This window comes from Hemitrygon akajei, chromosome 17 (genome assembly GCF_048418815.1).
Source record: "Hemitrygon akajei chromosome 17, sHemAka1.3, whole genome shotgun sequence".
Lineage (NCBI taxonomy): Eukaryota > Metazoa > Chordata > Chondrichthyes > Myliobatiformes > Dasyatidae > Hemitrygon > Hemitrygon akajei.
In genome coordinates, this window is record NC_133140.1 from 19,431,294 (window position 1) to 19,445,451 (window position 14,158).

The 14,158-nt window shown below is 40.7% G+C and overlaps 1 protein-coding gene across 5 annotated transcripts in view; it reads left to right on the forward strand.

Annotated features, from left to right (window-relative positions):
* The window catches only part of pdpr (pyruvate dehydrogenase phosphatase regulatory subunit), a 65,506-nt gene extending 51,903 nt beyond the window's left edge, over positions 1-13,603 (forward strand). For all 5 annotated transcript variants that reach the window (XM_073069749.1, XM_073069750.1, XM_073069751.1 and 2 more), the window contains exons 13-18: positions 665-813; positions 2,833-2,945; positions 7,391-7,485; positions 8,080-8,169; positions 8,715-8,897; positions 10,838-13,603. In XM_073069749.1, coding sequence (XP_072925850.1) covers positions 665-813; positions 2,833-2,945; positions 7,391-7,485; positions 8,080-8,169; positions 8,715-8,897; positions 10,838-11,242 — 1,035 coding nt within the window. In that variant the 3' untranslated portion in view covers positions 11,243-13,603. The remainder of the gene's footprint in view (positions 1-664; positions 814-2,832; positions 2,946-7,390; positions 7,486-8,079; positions 8,170-8,714; positions 8,898-10,837) is intronic.
* Positions 13,604-14,158: the final 555 nt, after the last annotated feature.

The following is a 14,158-nucleotide window of genomic DNA, read 5'->3' on the forward strand; positions in this document are numbered from 1 at the left end:
ATATTCATATGATCAGTCACTCATTAGGCATAATTGAGGAAGTTGTGCAGTTCTTTACCAAATCAAGAATGGGCAGTGACAGTTTTGTTGATAGAAGAGGCAGTCAAATTGTGAAAAGTAAGATCTTGTAGTGGAAGGTCCAGTTACTTCAGCAGTTTCAGATGCTGGAGTTTGAGGTAGAAATATTGGTCAGCTTGATTGCACATTAGACCATAAGTAGTAGGAGTAGAATTAGGCCATTTGGCCCATCATGTTCGCTCTAAAATTCCATCATGGTTGATTTATTATCCCTCTTAACCCCATTCTCCTGCCTTTTCCCCAACCTTTCGTCCTGTGACAAGTTCCACAGCTGACAGGCAGTGAATTTCACAGATTATGTAATTAAGTGCAAATGACGCATCATCCTTCTTCATTTCCCCCTCTCCCCCTGTTCACTCTCCCACCTTCCACTGCAAGATCTTACTTTTCACAGTTTGACTACCTCTTCCATCAACAAAACTGTCACTGCCCATTCTTGATTTAGTAAAGTACAGCAATTTTTTTTGTCATAGTGCATAGATTCTTAACCAGTTTTTTTCCTTTTTGGTACTATTGTAAGTCTACTTAAAATAGGAATGATTTTTTCCTTGTCTTCATATGATTATGATTTGATCATTTAATTCAGTCCTCAGGTGACCAAGCACTTGAGGTTTTGCAGCACCTCTGCTCCAATGACTTGGATGTTCCAGTCGGACATATTGTGCACACAGGAATGCTGAATGATCAGGGTGGCTACGAGAATGATTGCAGTGTTGTGCGACTCAGCAAACGCAGGTAATTTTTCAAATATCTGCAAGTGGAGATACTTGTGTAGTATATTACTATAATGTGACTATTAAATCAACACACACAATGCTGGAGGAACTCAGCAAGCCAGGCAGCAGCTATTGGGGGGGGAAAAAAAGTACAGTCAACCTTTTGGGCAGAGACTCTTTGGCAGGACTGGAGAACAAAGATGAAGGATAGATTTAAAAGGTGGTGGAGGGGACAGAGAAACACAAGGTGATAGATGAAGCTGGGAGGGGAAGGGATGAAGTAAAGAGCTAGGAAGTTGATTGGTGAAAGAGATACAGGGCTGGAGAAGGGGAATCTAATAGAAGAAGACAGAAGGCCATGAAAGAAAGAAAAGGAGGCAAGAACACCAGAGGGAGGCGATGGCAGGCCAAGGAGTTAGGGTGAAAGAGAGAAAAGAGAATGGGAAATGGTGAAGAGGGGAGTGCTATTACTAGAAGTTTGAGAAATCGATGTTCATGCCATCAGGTTGGAGGCTACTCAGGTGGAATCTAAGGTGTTGTTCCTCCAACCGGAGTGTGGCTTTATCACGACAGTAGAAGAGACCATAATTTGACATGACAGAATGGGAATAGGAAGTGGAATTAAAATGGGTGCCCATTGGGAGATCCTGCTTGTTCTGGCAGATGGGGTGTAGATGCTTAGCGAAGCGGTCTCCTAATCTACGTTGGGTCTCTCTGATATACAGGAGGCCACACCAGGAGCACCAGACACAGTATATGACCTCAACAGAGTCATAGGTGAAATGTCATTCACCTGGAAGGACTATTTGGTGCCTTGAATAGTAGTGAGGGAGGTGCTGTAGGGACAGGTGTACCACTTGTTCTGCTTGCAAGGATAAGTGGCAGGAGGGAGATCAGTGGGGAGGACGAATGGACAGGGGAGTCATGTAGGGACTGATCTCTGGAAAAAGTGGGGGTGAGGGAAAGATGTGTCTGGTGGTGGGATCCCGTTGAAGATGGCAGAAATTGCAGTAGTTTATGTGCTGGATGCAGAGGCTGGTGGTGTGGTAGGTGAGGACACGGGGAACCCTATCCCTGGTAGGGTGGTGGGAGGATGGGATAAGAGCAGACTTGGTGACTATCAGGCTACGGCTTTTTCCATGCAGTGGCTTAAGAAATCTAGCAGAAAGTGGAATCGTTTTGTGGTTTGATATGGAGCTAAACTCAGTACCAAGAATGGACAATTTTCCCTGGTATATTTGATAAGGTTGAATTTAAGAGATCAACCTTGAGTTGGAATGGCAGAGAAATTTCTTTAGCCAGAGAGTGATGAATCTGTAGAAGTTGTTTCCACTGTGGTTGTGGAGGCCATCTTTGGGTAGATTAAAGGCAGAGGTTGATAGATTCTTGATTAGTTAGGGCATGAAGGGATACAAGGAGAAAGCAGGAGATTGAGGCTGAGACTGAAAATGGATGGGCCAAATGGCCAAATTCTGCTCCTATGGTCTTAGTATTCAGCTTGTGTTCTAAAACTGCTCTATTTCTTCTCCAGTCCTCTAGATTCCCTCTAGAGGAAAAAACGTAACTCTCAGTGCCAGTTTGCCTTGTCCTGATCTGCTGGACAGTGAACTCTGCCAAATCGAAGCTGAGTTGAGCTTGCCTGTTGCTGGCACCTTGTTTTATTTAGCCACATCATCATGTTCTAGTACATTACACTGATGTTTGCCATTAAGAACCTGGCTAACCATAATGGAGCTACAGAATTGATGTCTGAAGAGTTGAATGCTCTGCCCAAAAAAAGTGACAGATATTCATTCTTTATGTATTTCATTATATTTGGATTTTTTTGTCAAAGTAAATTAAATTTTTTTCCATTGATTTTCTGCCAGCTGGTTTGAAAATCACAAAGTTCAAGTAGGACCATGATAAAATGTCTGTTAGGGAGTCAAATGACTGCAGAAGAAAGATGTTCATTGTTCTCCACACTATGACAGGTGGTCGTTCTGTTGATGCTGCTTTTCACAATGTGGAATTTAACACGGTGTTTGTTTCTTTCCAGTTTCTTTATTATTTCCCCCACGGATCAGCAGGTCCATTGTTGGTCTTGGCTCAAGCAACATATCCCCAGAGATAATCAGCTGCAGCTTGAGGATGTAACTTGGAAATACACAGGTATTTGTGCATGTGGGATAGTCACACTATATTCAGTGGCTTTTGCCACATTTTGTCACTCAACTGTTACAGTTATGCTGCTTAGGAAATAAAAGTTCTCTCAACATTTCACTGAAGTCATCTAGGCAGTGTCTGGCACTAGAGAAAGAGTTTCCAAACTAACCACTGGGAGAAAATAAAAGCTTAACAAGCATGGAAATTGTCTATTTTAATTAATTACCTGTTTTTTTCTGGAACTGGTGCATCTCAAGTGAGCGTGCTTATCCCACTGTTCTACTCTCTACACCTCTGACTTTGTGGCGAGGCACAGCTCAAATGCCATCTATAAATTTGCTGATGATACAACCATTGTCGGCAGAAATTCAGACAGTGATGAGAGTAAGACCAAAGAACTTCAGAAAGCATAAGATGAGGGAACACACACCAGGCCTCATAGGGGAATCAGAAATGAAAAGAGTGAGCAATTTCCAATTCCTGAGTGTCAAATCTAGACCCAACATATCGATGCAGCCTCAAAGAAAGCGCAACAGCGGCTGTATTTCATTAGGAGTTTGAGAAAATTTGGTATGTCTCCAAAGACACTGATATTTCCACAGATGTACCAAGGAGAGCGTTCTAACTGGCTGCATCACTGTGGCATGAGGGGTGGAGGATCGAAGTAAGCTGCAGAGAGTTGTAAACTTAGTCAGCTCCATCATGGGCACTAGCCTTCATAGTATCCAGGGCATCTTCAAGGAGCGGTGCTTCAAAAAGGTGGCATCCATCATTAAGTCCTCCATCACCCAGGTCATGTCATGTTCTCATTGCTGCCAGCAGGAAAGAGGTACAGAAGGTACAGTCTTCTTAATGAAATCACATCCGGGAAAAAAAAAATCGGGGTAAGTATAGGCCAAGCTTCATTTATTCTTCATAGAAAAACCCTCCTCATCACAGGAATTAGGCTTGTAAACCTACATGGCCTAGATTCCAAGAACACGAGTTCTGTTTTGTTGCCTGGATTGGGGAGCATGCCTTATGAAAACAGGTTGAGTGAACTTGGCCTTTTCTCCTTGGAGCGACAGAGGCTGAGAGGTGACCTGATAGAGGTATACAAGATGATGGAGAGGCATTGATCGTGTGGATAGTCAGAGGTTTTTTCCCATGGCTGAAATGGTTGCCACAAGAGGACACAGGTTTAAGGTGCTGGGGAGTAGGTACAGAGGAGATGTTGGGTAATTTTTTTTTAATAACGCAGAGAGTGGTGAGTACGTGGAATGGGCTACTGGCAATGGTGGTGGAGGTGAATACGATAGGGTTTTTAAGAGACTTTTGGATAGGTAGAAAAATAGAGGGCTATGGGTAAGCCTAATAATTTCTAAGGTAGGGACATGTCCACTTTGTGGGGCGAAGGGCCTGTATTGTGTTGTAGGTTTTCTATGTTTCTAACAGTGTAACTTGGGAATAGTGACCAAAACTGCACAGAGTAATCCAAAGGCTAGCTCACTAAAAGGCTCAATCTCACTGAGACTTCCTTGCAGATGTACTCCATTCCCCTGGAAATGAGGCCAGCATACCATTCACCTCCCAGATTGCTTGCTGCATTTGTACTGGCTTATCCGGATCTCGCTGGACAGAAATATTCACTTCCTTGTAACATTTAAAGGAAAGTGCTTTCCCATTGTTTTAATTGAGGTACATCAGCTCATACTTTCCCAAATTGTACTTCATCTGCCACATTCTTCCCACTTGGATAATCTGCCTTCTTTCAGTCACTGCCATTTCAGCCCACTTTCCTACTTACCACTGTGTTATCTGCAAATTGGATATATACATATTCGTCTGTCATTCATATTAATTGGGAGTTATGTACATGAAATGGTACTGTAGATGAACAGGCCTATTGATCCACAATGTTGTGCTGAACTTATTATTCTGGTAATTAAATGCCTAACTAAGCTAACATCTGCCTCACATCTGAATCTTTCCATTCTGTGCTCATTTGGCATTATTGTAGCCTTATAACTGATCCCTCTGGCACCCCAAAAACAGCAACAGTGTAACTTCTGGAAATAACCCACCAATCCTGACTGTTTTCTGTGTTTTATCTATTTCTGTCCTCATACTAGCATTCAATACCAAATGCTACAGGCTTTGGTTTATGTAGCAACCTTTTGTGCATTTTGTTTTGTGTGTTTTAAAAGTACAGATAAAGTACAGCATATCCATTATTTCCACATATTTACAATTCTAACTAAATCCCTGTTGTGATGGAAAATAACTGGTTCTTTGAGTCTCAACAGTAGAGGCCTGGACACACACAGTTTTAATAATAAGGAATTTATTTACAAGGGGAAGTCGGGTCAACACAAGCAACTACAATACACAGGAAATGGTGTGGGGACAGGGTACAGTTACACAAACAAAGAACAAGGGAAAAGCACTACAACAGCTATCCCCCTTGACCTTGGATAGCTGCGGCTCCCTTACCAGGACAAACGATAGACCTTCCCAAACATAAATCAATGCACTTACCTTCAATGAGGTGGTCTGTAAGACAGACCAAGCCAGGCACAAGTCTCACCTTTTATAGCATGGGGCTGGGCGCGATAATCCAATTAAGGTGACCAATAATTTAGGTGTGCATTGATTAGTTGGGAGGGACCAAATGTTGATTGGCATGTGGTGTGTCCTCCGACCAGCCAGGTGGCAGTGCGTCTATCACATGGCCGGTACCTCTGGATACAATCCCCCAAATCCTTCATAAGTTATGTCTATTCATAAGCCATGCCTGTTCATAATTTTCTAAGAAGTTTGTTACCGGATCTTTTACGACAAATCCAGCATTTTGCTGTAAACCGATGCTTCATAATAGTGTGGGTCAGAAAGTGACAGAAGAAATCTGAAAAGTTATTTCATTGAGGTTTGTATAATGTTATGGAATAGATAATTGAGAAAATGATTTCAAGTTAAATTAGTATAAATGCCAGAGCAACACACACAAATGCAGAGACCCTTCATCAGGACAAATAATGGGTCTCAACCCTAAACATCAACTCTTTATTCATTTCTATAGATGCTGCCGGCAGCATTTTGTGTATGCTGCTCTGGATTTCCAGCATCTGCAGAATCTCTTGTGTTTGTAAATGCTAGAATTTGTTTAAAGTGGTGATGGAAATATTGAGCTGGTTAACTAACATCCAAGGATAAAGAAATAAAAGTTGAGTATCCCTTATCCAAAAAGCTTGGGGCCAGAAGTGTTTTGGATTTTGGAATATATAATGAGATAGCTTGGAATCACCATCATTTCTGACTCTGAATTTATGTACTACTGGTAAGCAGTCTTTGTCTTGCACTTGTTCATCACACATACATACTTAAAATCATTACTAACTGTTAATGTAATGAAAATATAACGTGTGCAAGGTAACAAAAACAGTACAACAGTGATGGGAGAATACCTGAATCAGCTGTTGAACAACAACAGCAGGCTTTCAGTCTCCACCTCCGATACATTTTGGTAAAAGGTTACAGTACAATATATTTGTATTTTACCTTACATAAAACCTTTTTTAAAGAAAAAGTTTTTAAAAATAATCAGTTTTTTAGACTTGCTTTGATGTTAGATTTTCATCAGTGACTCTTCAATGAATTTCTTTGCTGCTTTGTGGTCAGCAGATGCTTTATCTTTAAAACTTTTAAATTGAAAAAAAATGCCGTGCCTTTTCTTATATTTCTTCAATAAGTCTGCTGAATATTCAGTTACCTTCGATTTTCAGTTCATCATAGTAGATCTCTGCTTGTTTCATGATCAGCATATGTTCACTCCACTGACCCTCCATTCTTTCGATACATGGTTGAGATCTTCATTTTTCTCTTAATGCAGTGTTTTTTTCCTATTTTTAATTAAGTTTATTCATTACCTATATGAGGTCACTTCTCAGAACTGTCTATATTGCACAGGGATCGCGCACTGCTTGGGAATCTTCCCAGTGTCTTGTGGAATTTTCCATTTGTGATTTCATGTCAGTGCTCAAAATATTTTTGGATTTTGGAATCTTGGACCTGTAGAGTTAATGTTCAAAGTCAATGACCCTGCATCAGAATTAAGTAAAGTTAGAAATTTAACTGGCCAATTCTCAGAAAAACTGTAAAGCTTATTATCTGAAATTGTTGAATTCAGCAATGAGCCTGAAGAGCAGTGTTGTGCCCAAGTAGAAAATTAGATCCTGTTCCTTGGGTTTAGGTTGGATTTCCTTGAAAATATCAAAGCATAGTTTGCCTTTCTCTGTACCTTTTACAAAGCAGATATGTCCCTAGCTTATGGCACCTTGTAGCGGTAGCAAACTGGTGCCTCATATTGGATCATGATCAAACAGCAGGCAAAGCTGATCAGAATTGAGAGTCTTGGGATATTCGTGCAGGAGAACCAATTATTGTAATGGTGAAATTGATCTCTTCTTCTCTAGCACTGAACTTGATTGGACCCCGTGCAATGGATGTCCTTTCTGAGTTGTCTTACGTCCCAATGACTCCAGATCACTTCCCTTCGCTGTTCTGCAAGGTGGGTTAAAGAAATGAACCATTAGCGTTTATCAAGTGTCATCAAAAAAGGTGTAATAAATTACCTACTTGGAATTAAATGTGTTGTCAAATAGTTCTTGGATGTTGGAGTCTTACTCAGTTCTTTCCAATTACTGATTGGGATAATTTTCCACATTTGCCTGCAAGATACCATGTCTACGCATCAACAGTGGGAAGTTCCAGCCAACCACAGCAAAGCACTGTTTTTACTGACAGTGAGGAGTATGAGCTTGCATATGTTGTTTATTTTATGTTAATGAATATAAGCAGCTGCTAATTTCCATTTGTTCTACAAGCCTGCAACTCCACTATCCTCCAAAGGAATTCTTCTTGGTTATTGTAGTTTTTGTGTCAGGGAACTGGGAAAGGAGGTTATTATTTGCTATTCCTTATTAATGCAGCGGGACTACATTTCCATTTCTTAGTTTCAGAAGTTAAGATTGGGTATTAAATTTCTCCGTGCGTGTATTGGGATTGGATAGGCATATTTACCAATTGTGTGTGTTTTTGATGAGAAAGGTGTCACTGAAAGCAGTAAGTGTTGCTGAATGCACTCTGCGCTTCTGTTTAACAGGAGATGAGTGTTGGTTATGCCAATGGTATCCGGGTGATGAGTATGACACACACAGGAGAACCTGGTTTCATGCTATATATTCCCATTGAGGTGAGTGTTAGTCATCTCAATCTAATAATCAACAATGTTACTTACGTTGTTTATCATTGGGTCTGTTACAGTGATGTAAACTGGAGTTAGGTATCAATGAGAGTATTGGATACAAATGCATGATTTGGATTTGACGTTTTTCATGAGATATACATACTTCAGTGAGGAAAAACAAAGAACCATTTGGAGCAGTTTTATCCCAATTTATGTGGATAAACCTCCACTGATTTAGCAGTCATGGGAATGGAATTTAATTAAATGGCTTGGGCTGGATTTTGTGTGTGTGTGTTTGTGTGGGGGTGGGGGAGGAGGAGGTGTGGTTTAAAATTTGTATATGCCAAGAATTGTACTTCATAATGGTATTTGCTTTGCTGAACAATCTACTTGCAGCTGTCTTGGTTCACGTGCACATACCGTGGTTTGTTGGACCATTCCCAGTGGAGAAAAGTTTCTGCTTCCAGGCCTGTACTGCACTGAGGTTGAGTATTTTGTTGAGATACAGCAGTGGCAGCTAATAGCTCTGATTCTTCTCCTGCATTTTTCAGTACGCACTTCATGTCTACAATGAAATCATGAATGTGGGGCAGAAGTACGGAATCCGGAATGCCGGCTACTATGCACTGCGCAGCCTCAGGATCGAAAAGTTCTTTGCATTTTGGGGCCAGGACTTGGATGCTACATCGACACCATTGGAGTGTGGGCGTGAATTCCGAGTCAAATTTGACAAGGTCACTGATTTTACAAGGATTTTCTTTCTATTCTGAATTTAACCAATTAATTATTTTTTTCAGAAAGGATGTAATGATTGGGTTGAATTGTAATGGAAGTTGCTAAGCTGTTTATTTTATGTACTTATTTTGTTTGCTTTGTAAAATTTGCTCATCAGTTTTCATAGGTCTGGGTATTGCCAGCATTTATAGCCTATCCCTAATTCCTCTTGGGAAGGTGGTTCTGAGTTGCTGCTTTGAACCACTGTAACACTTGCATTGCAGGTGCTTCCCCCAATGCTGTTGAGGTGGTGTGAGCTTGGAGGGGAATCTCCAAGTGGTGTGAATTCATGTGCTTGAAGCCTTACTGTTTCAAGAGGTTCAAGACTTGGGTGGTGCTGTTGGAATAGCCTGGGTGAATAAATACACAGCAACCACTGTGCACCACTGATCACTGGGTAGGTTACTCATCTACTATGGTGCTCCAGTTTGATTTTTTATCAGCTGGCAATTAATCTGTACACCTCATCTCGTCAAACTGGCACTGCGTGTGGAAAAAGAACAATGGAAATTCCTGCAAGCATGAAAGGGGTGGTGGTGGGGGTGTCCCAGAGCTATTAGAGATGAGTCAACATGCATCTTTGAACTTCACTGAAGATGTTATGTACTCCATATGAATTGAGCTAACATAGAAACATAGAAAACCTACAGCACAATACAGGCCCTTCGCCCCACAAAGTTGTGCCGAACATGTCCCTACCTTAGAAATTACTAGGCTTACCTATAGCCCTCTATTTTACTAAGCTCCATGTACCTATCTAAAAGCCTCTTAAAATACCCTATTGTATCCGCCTCCACTGCCATTGCCAGCAGCCCATTCCACACACTCACCACTCTCTGAGTAAAAAACTTACCCCTGACATCTCCTCTGTACCTACTTCCAAGCACCTTAAAAATATGCCCTCTCGTGCTAGCCATTTCAGCCCTGGGAAAAAAACCCTCTGGCTATCCACACGATCAATGCCTGTCATCATCTTGTACACCTCCATCAGGTCACCTCTCATCCTCCGTCGCTCCAAGGAGAAAAGGCCGAGTTCACTCAACCTATTCTCATAAGGCATGCTTCCCAATCCAGGCAACATCCTTATAAATCTCCTCTGCACCCTTTCTATGGCTTCCACATCCTTCCTGTAATGAGGTGACCAGAACTGAGCACAGTACTCCAAGTGGGGTCTGACCAAGGTCCTATAGAGCTGCAACATTACCTCTCAACTCCTAAATTCAATTCCATGATTGATGAAGGCCAGTACACCATACGCCTTCTTCACAGAGTCAACCTGTGTAGCTGCTTTGAGCGTCCTATGGACTTGGATCCCAAGATCCCTCTGATCCTCCACACTGCCAAGAGTCTTATCATTAATACTATATTCTGCCATCATATTTGACCTACCAAAATGAACCACCTCACACTAATCTGGGTTGAACTCCATCTGCCATTCTCAGTCCAGTTTTGCATCCTATTAATGTCCCACTGTAACCTCTGACAGCTCTCTACACTATCCACAACACCTCCAACTTTTGTGTCATCAGCAAACTTACTAACCCATCCCTCCACTTCCTCATCCAGGTCATTTATGAAAATCGCGAAGAGTAAGGGTCCCAGAACAGCACACCACTGGTGACCGACCTCCATGCAGAATATGACCCGTCTATAACCACTCTTTGCCTTCTGTGAGCAAGCCAGTTCTGAATCCACAGAGCAATGTTCCCTTGCATCCCATGCCTCCTTACTTTCTCAATAAGTCTTGCATGGGGTACCTTATCAAATGCCTTGCTGAAATCCATATACAATACAGCTAGAAAGGGGAAATCATGAATTGGAATATTTTTATGAAGTTACATACAGGATAATACTGAAATCGTGTCTCTGAAATTTCTGTTTGCTTCTTGTTTAATTTTAGGGGATTGACTTTATTGGCCGTGAGGCATTACTACAGCAAAGACAGAAAGGAGTTTGCCGACGCTTTACCATGTTTATCTTGGATGATCATGACATGAATCTTGACCTCTGGCCCTGGTGGGGAGAGCCCATATACCGGAATGGAAGCTATGTTGGCATGACGACCAGCAGTGCCTACAGTTACACACTGGCCCGCCACGTTTGCTTGGGTTTTGTTCACCATTACGATGAAGACTCTGGAGCCAAGCTGGTGGTGACCCCAGAGTACGTCAATTCTGGGAACTATGAGATCGAGATTGCTAGACAGCGCTTCAGTGCCAAGGCCAAACTTTACCCATTCAGCTCCCTGTTTACCCAGAAACGGAGGAAGGATGAAATGGAACTGAGCAGCTTTCAAGGGAAATGAGACACAGCAGTGCTTTCCAGCATTAAGATAGTGATGCGTTGATATCCCTCCACTCCCTCATTCTTAAAGGCAAAATTGTTTCTCTGGTCTTTTGTCTAATGTATATAAACAGTTTTAAAAAAGGTTCTGTACCTGAAGGCACTGTACTTGGTTTTGCTTGCTTTAACCTACAATGGAAAATGCTGCTGTGAATTGGTGCATTACTTTTATTGTGTCTTTTTTTAAAGCAAGTTCAGGGCCTCTGGTATTTTGGTTCCTTTGCTTTTTTCCAGATGAAGTTGTATGTTTTCACAGGGAAGTATGGGCCTTGCGTTGCTCAACAAATATTTGGGGTGATCCTTTCATTGACAACACAGGTTTCTGTGGTATTAGCCACTTCATAAGTGTGTAGAAGGTATAAAGCATCTCAACAAAACACTCTTATTTTCACTTCGGATCTGTACTAATTTATATTTGTCTTCCAAGAGCCAATTAGGTGCAGATAGCCTTAACCACTCATTGAAGAATCTGCCGACATTGTATAACTTGTGAGGTTCTGTGTTGATGAGCTCAATTTATTGTTACGAGAATTCTAGGAACTTTGCAGTGATATTTAGCTATCTGCTGATAACCCACCCATGCATGTCCACTATGTGTTTCTTATAGTGATCCCAAATTGAAAAAGCTAATAAATATATTTTTTGAATTGTTTGTTTAAGTTGAGCATGAGTGAGACATCTATTTTATGGGGAATTTATACTGAGAGGAACTAGATAAAATAGGTTTTCCTAGATTTATGGGCACAAGGTATATCAATATCTTTTGTTTGCTTTATCTCAGTGGGTATATGAGCTTTGTTTTATTATACATTAATTTTGCAAGTTTCCTTAGTGAACACTTCCACTTGACCTCATTCTTACTAGGTAAAGCAAATCTTGCTAGGGTGTAGTAAGAGGATGTTCTTGCAGGAACTTCTAGTTAGTGAGAAGGCAAATGTTTTTGATTGTTTGCTGACTGGTTAGATTTATGATTAGTTTGGGTATTACACAAAAGATTGTTTCCACCAGTATGGTTAATGACATAATTCTGAATGATGGGGAATGTCATTGTGTGTTCATATACTGCCAAAGAATTAATGCCAGAGTATGGAGATACTCATTTACTGCAATGTGCAGCTGTTTACTGATTAATTGTTGGGCTTGGGATGGGCAAGTATATTCTCTGGGAATTCAAGGTACAAGTTTGTTAAAATAAGCAGATTTCTTTTAGTGACTTTCTTCCTGTATAATCTAGGAACACATGAGTTATGCTCTGTGACAGGGCCGAGACACATCTTGACATAAAAATTAGAGTGGTACACTCAAATCCACTGTTGCTAAATGAACAGTATATTTCACTCCTGGAATATGGAAACAGTTGGACTTTTTCTATAGTACTTGCTCTGTTAAAGCTGAGTTGCTGACCCTAATACGTCAGTAGGCAGATGTACTGCTCAGTGATGAACCATGGCCTGGTATTCAAAAAGTTCAAGGCTATGTATGGTTCAGTCGACAATTGACCTTCATCTCCACGACTTGATAGGGGTTATTAATTCCTATTGGAAAGCGATATCTGGATTGTGGGGGAGACTAATATGCCAAAACTTCTAGCCCATTATAACTAAATAACCTAGTAGCAGACACCATTTTGGTTTAACAAGTTGGAGGTAATGTACTTAAAATATATATTATGGAGTTGCTTTATTCTTCCAGAGGGCTGTCTGCTGCACACGCGTATCAGTAATGATGCGACAGCTCAGCCTCTTCTGTTGAATAATTAGTTCCTTTTTACCTTGTGCACCACAGTTCTCTTTAATAAATTAATGCTTGAGATTTCAGAAGATTAGTTTTGAGGATTACTTAATGGTTTTCTTCCAAGACAAGAGTATGGGCCAGAGGAGATGAGGTTCATTGTTTTGCAAGATATTTTTAGCAACCTTTTGTGACTAAGCCATATATTACACTCAGTTTTTCAATAGTGGGTCCAACTAACACTGGTAATTCATTGTGTATACAGTATCTCAGCCTCCTGCACTTCGCTGCACAGTGCAGTGATGTGCATTGTTCAACTCAATTGTAGAAGAACCATGAATTTAGCTGAAACTAAAGTGGAGACTTCAAAAGTAAGGCAGGTTCCATTTCTCTTTGGTGTTTATTTTAAATTGAGAATTTAATTTATGCTGGGTCTAGTTTGTATAAGTAATTAAGATATTTAAAAACTTAAACATATTTACATAAATTTGTGGTATTTAATATTGGTCACTATTCCAGTGACAACCTATTTGTATGAAGTGAATGTAAAAACAAAATTGCACCTCTTTTTAATAGATAACATTTCAAAACATCACTGGTCTCTGTGGATTATTTTCTTGCGTGCTGTGAGTTAAGAGTGAGTGTTGTTTCTCCATGTTTTTCTGCAGAGTGCTTGCGATCTGTTCATAGACTGAGATGCAGATTTTAACAAGAAAACTACTGAAGATCTGTTATGGTGGACCAAGATGGGGTCGTAGAATGTATATTTCTACTGAATACTTAGGTGCCTATTACAACAATCACTTTTTAATTGTTAATTTCTCCTTTCAACGAGAAGCAAGACTGGGTTCAATCCTGACCTCTGCTAAGTGGAGTTTGCATGTTCATATGGGTTTCCTCCTACATCACAAAGATGTGAAGGTTGTAGGTCATTTGGTCATTATAAATGTATGGAAGCTGCAGAATTTAAAATGGTGTCAATGGGGTGTGATGGTTGGCACTGATTTTGGCTACATCCACACTAGACTGGGTAATTTTGAAAACACCGGTCTCATGTAAAAACTATAGGCATCCGTACTAACTGTTTTTGAAAATACCTCAGTCCACATTAAAACGCGTATTTGGGTGAATCTCCTCCTCCTGGGCA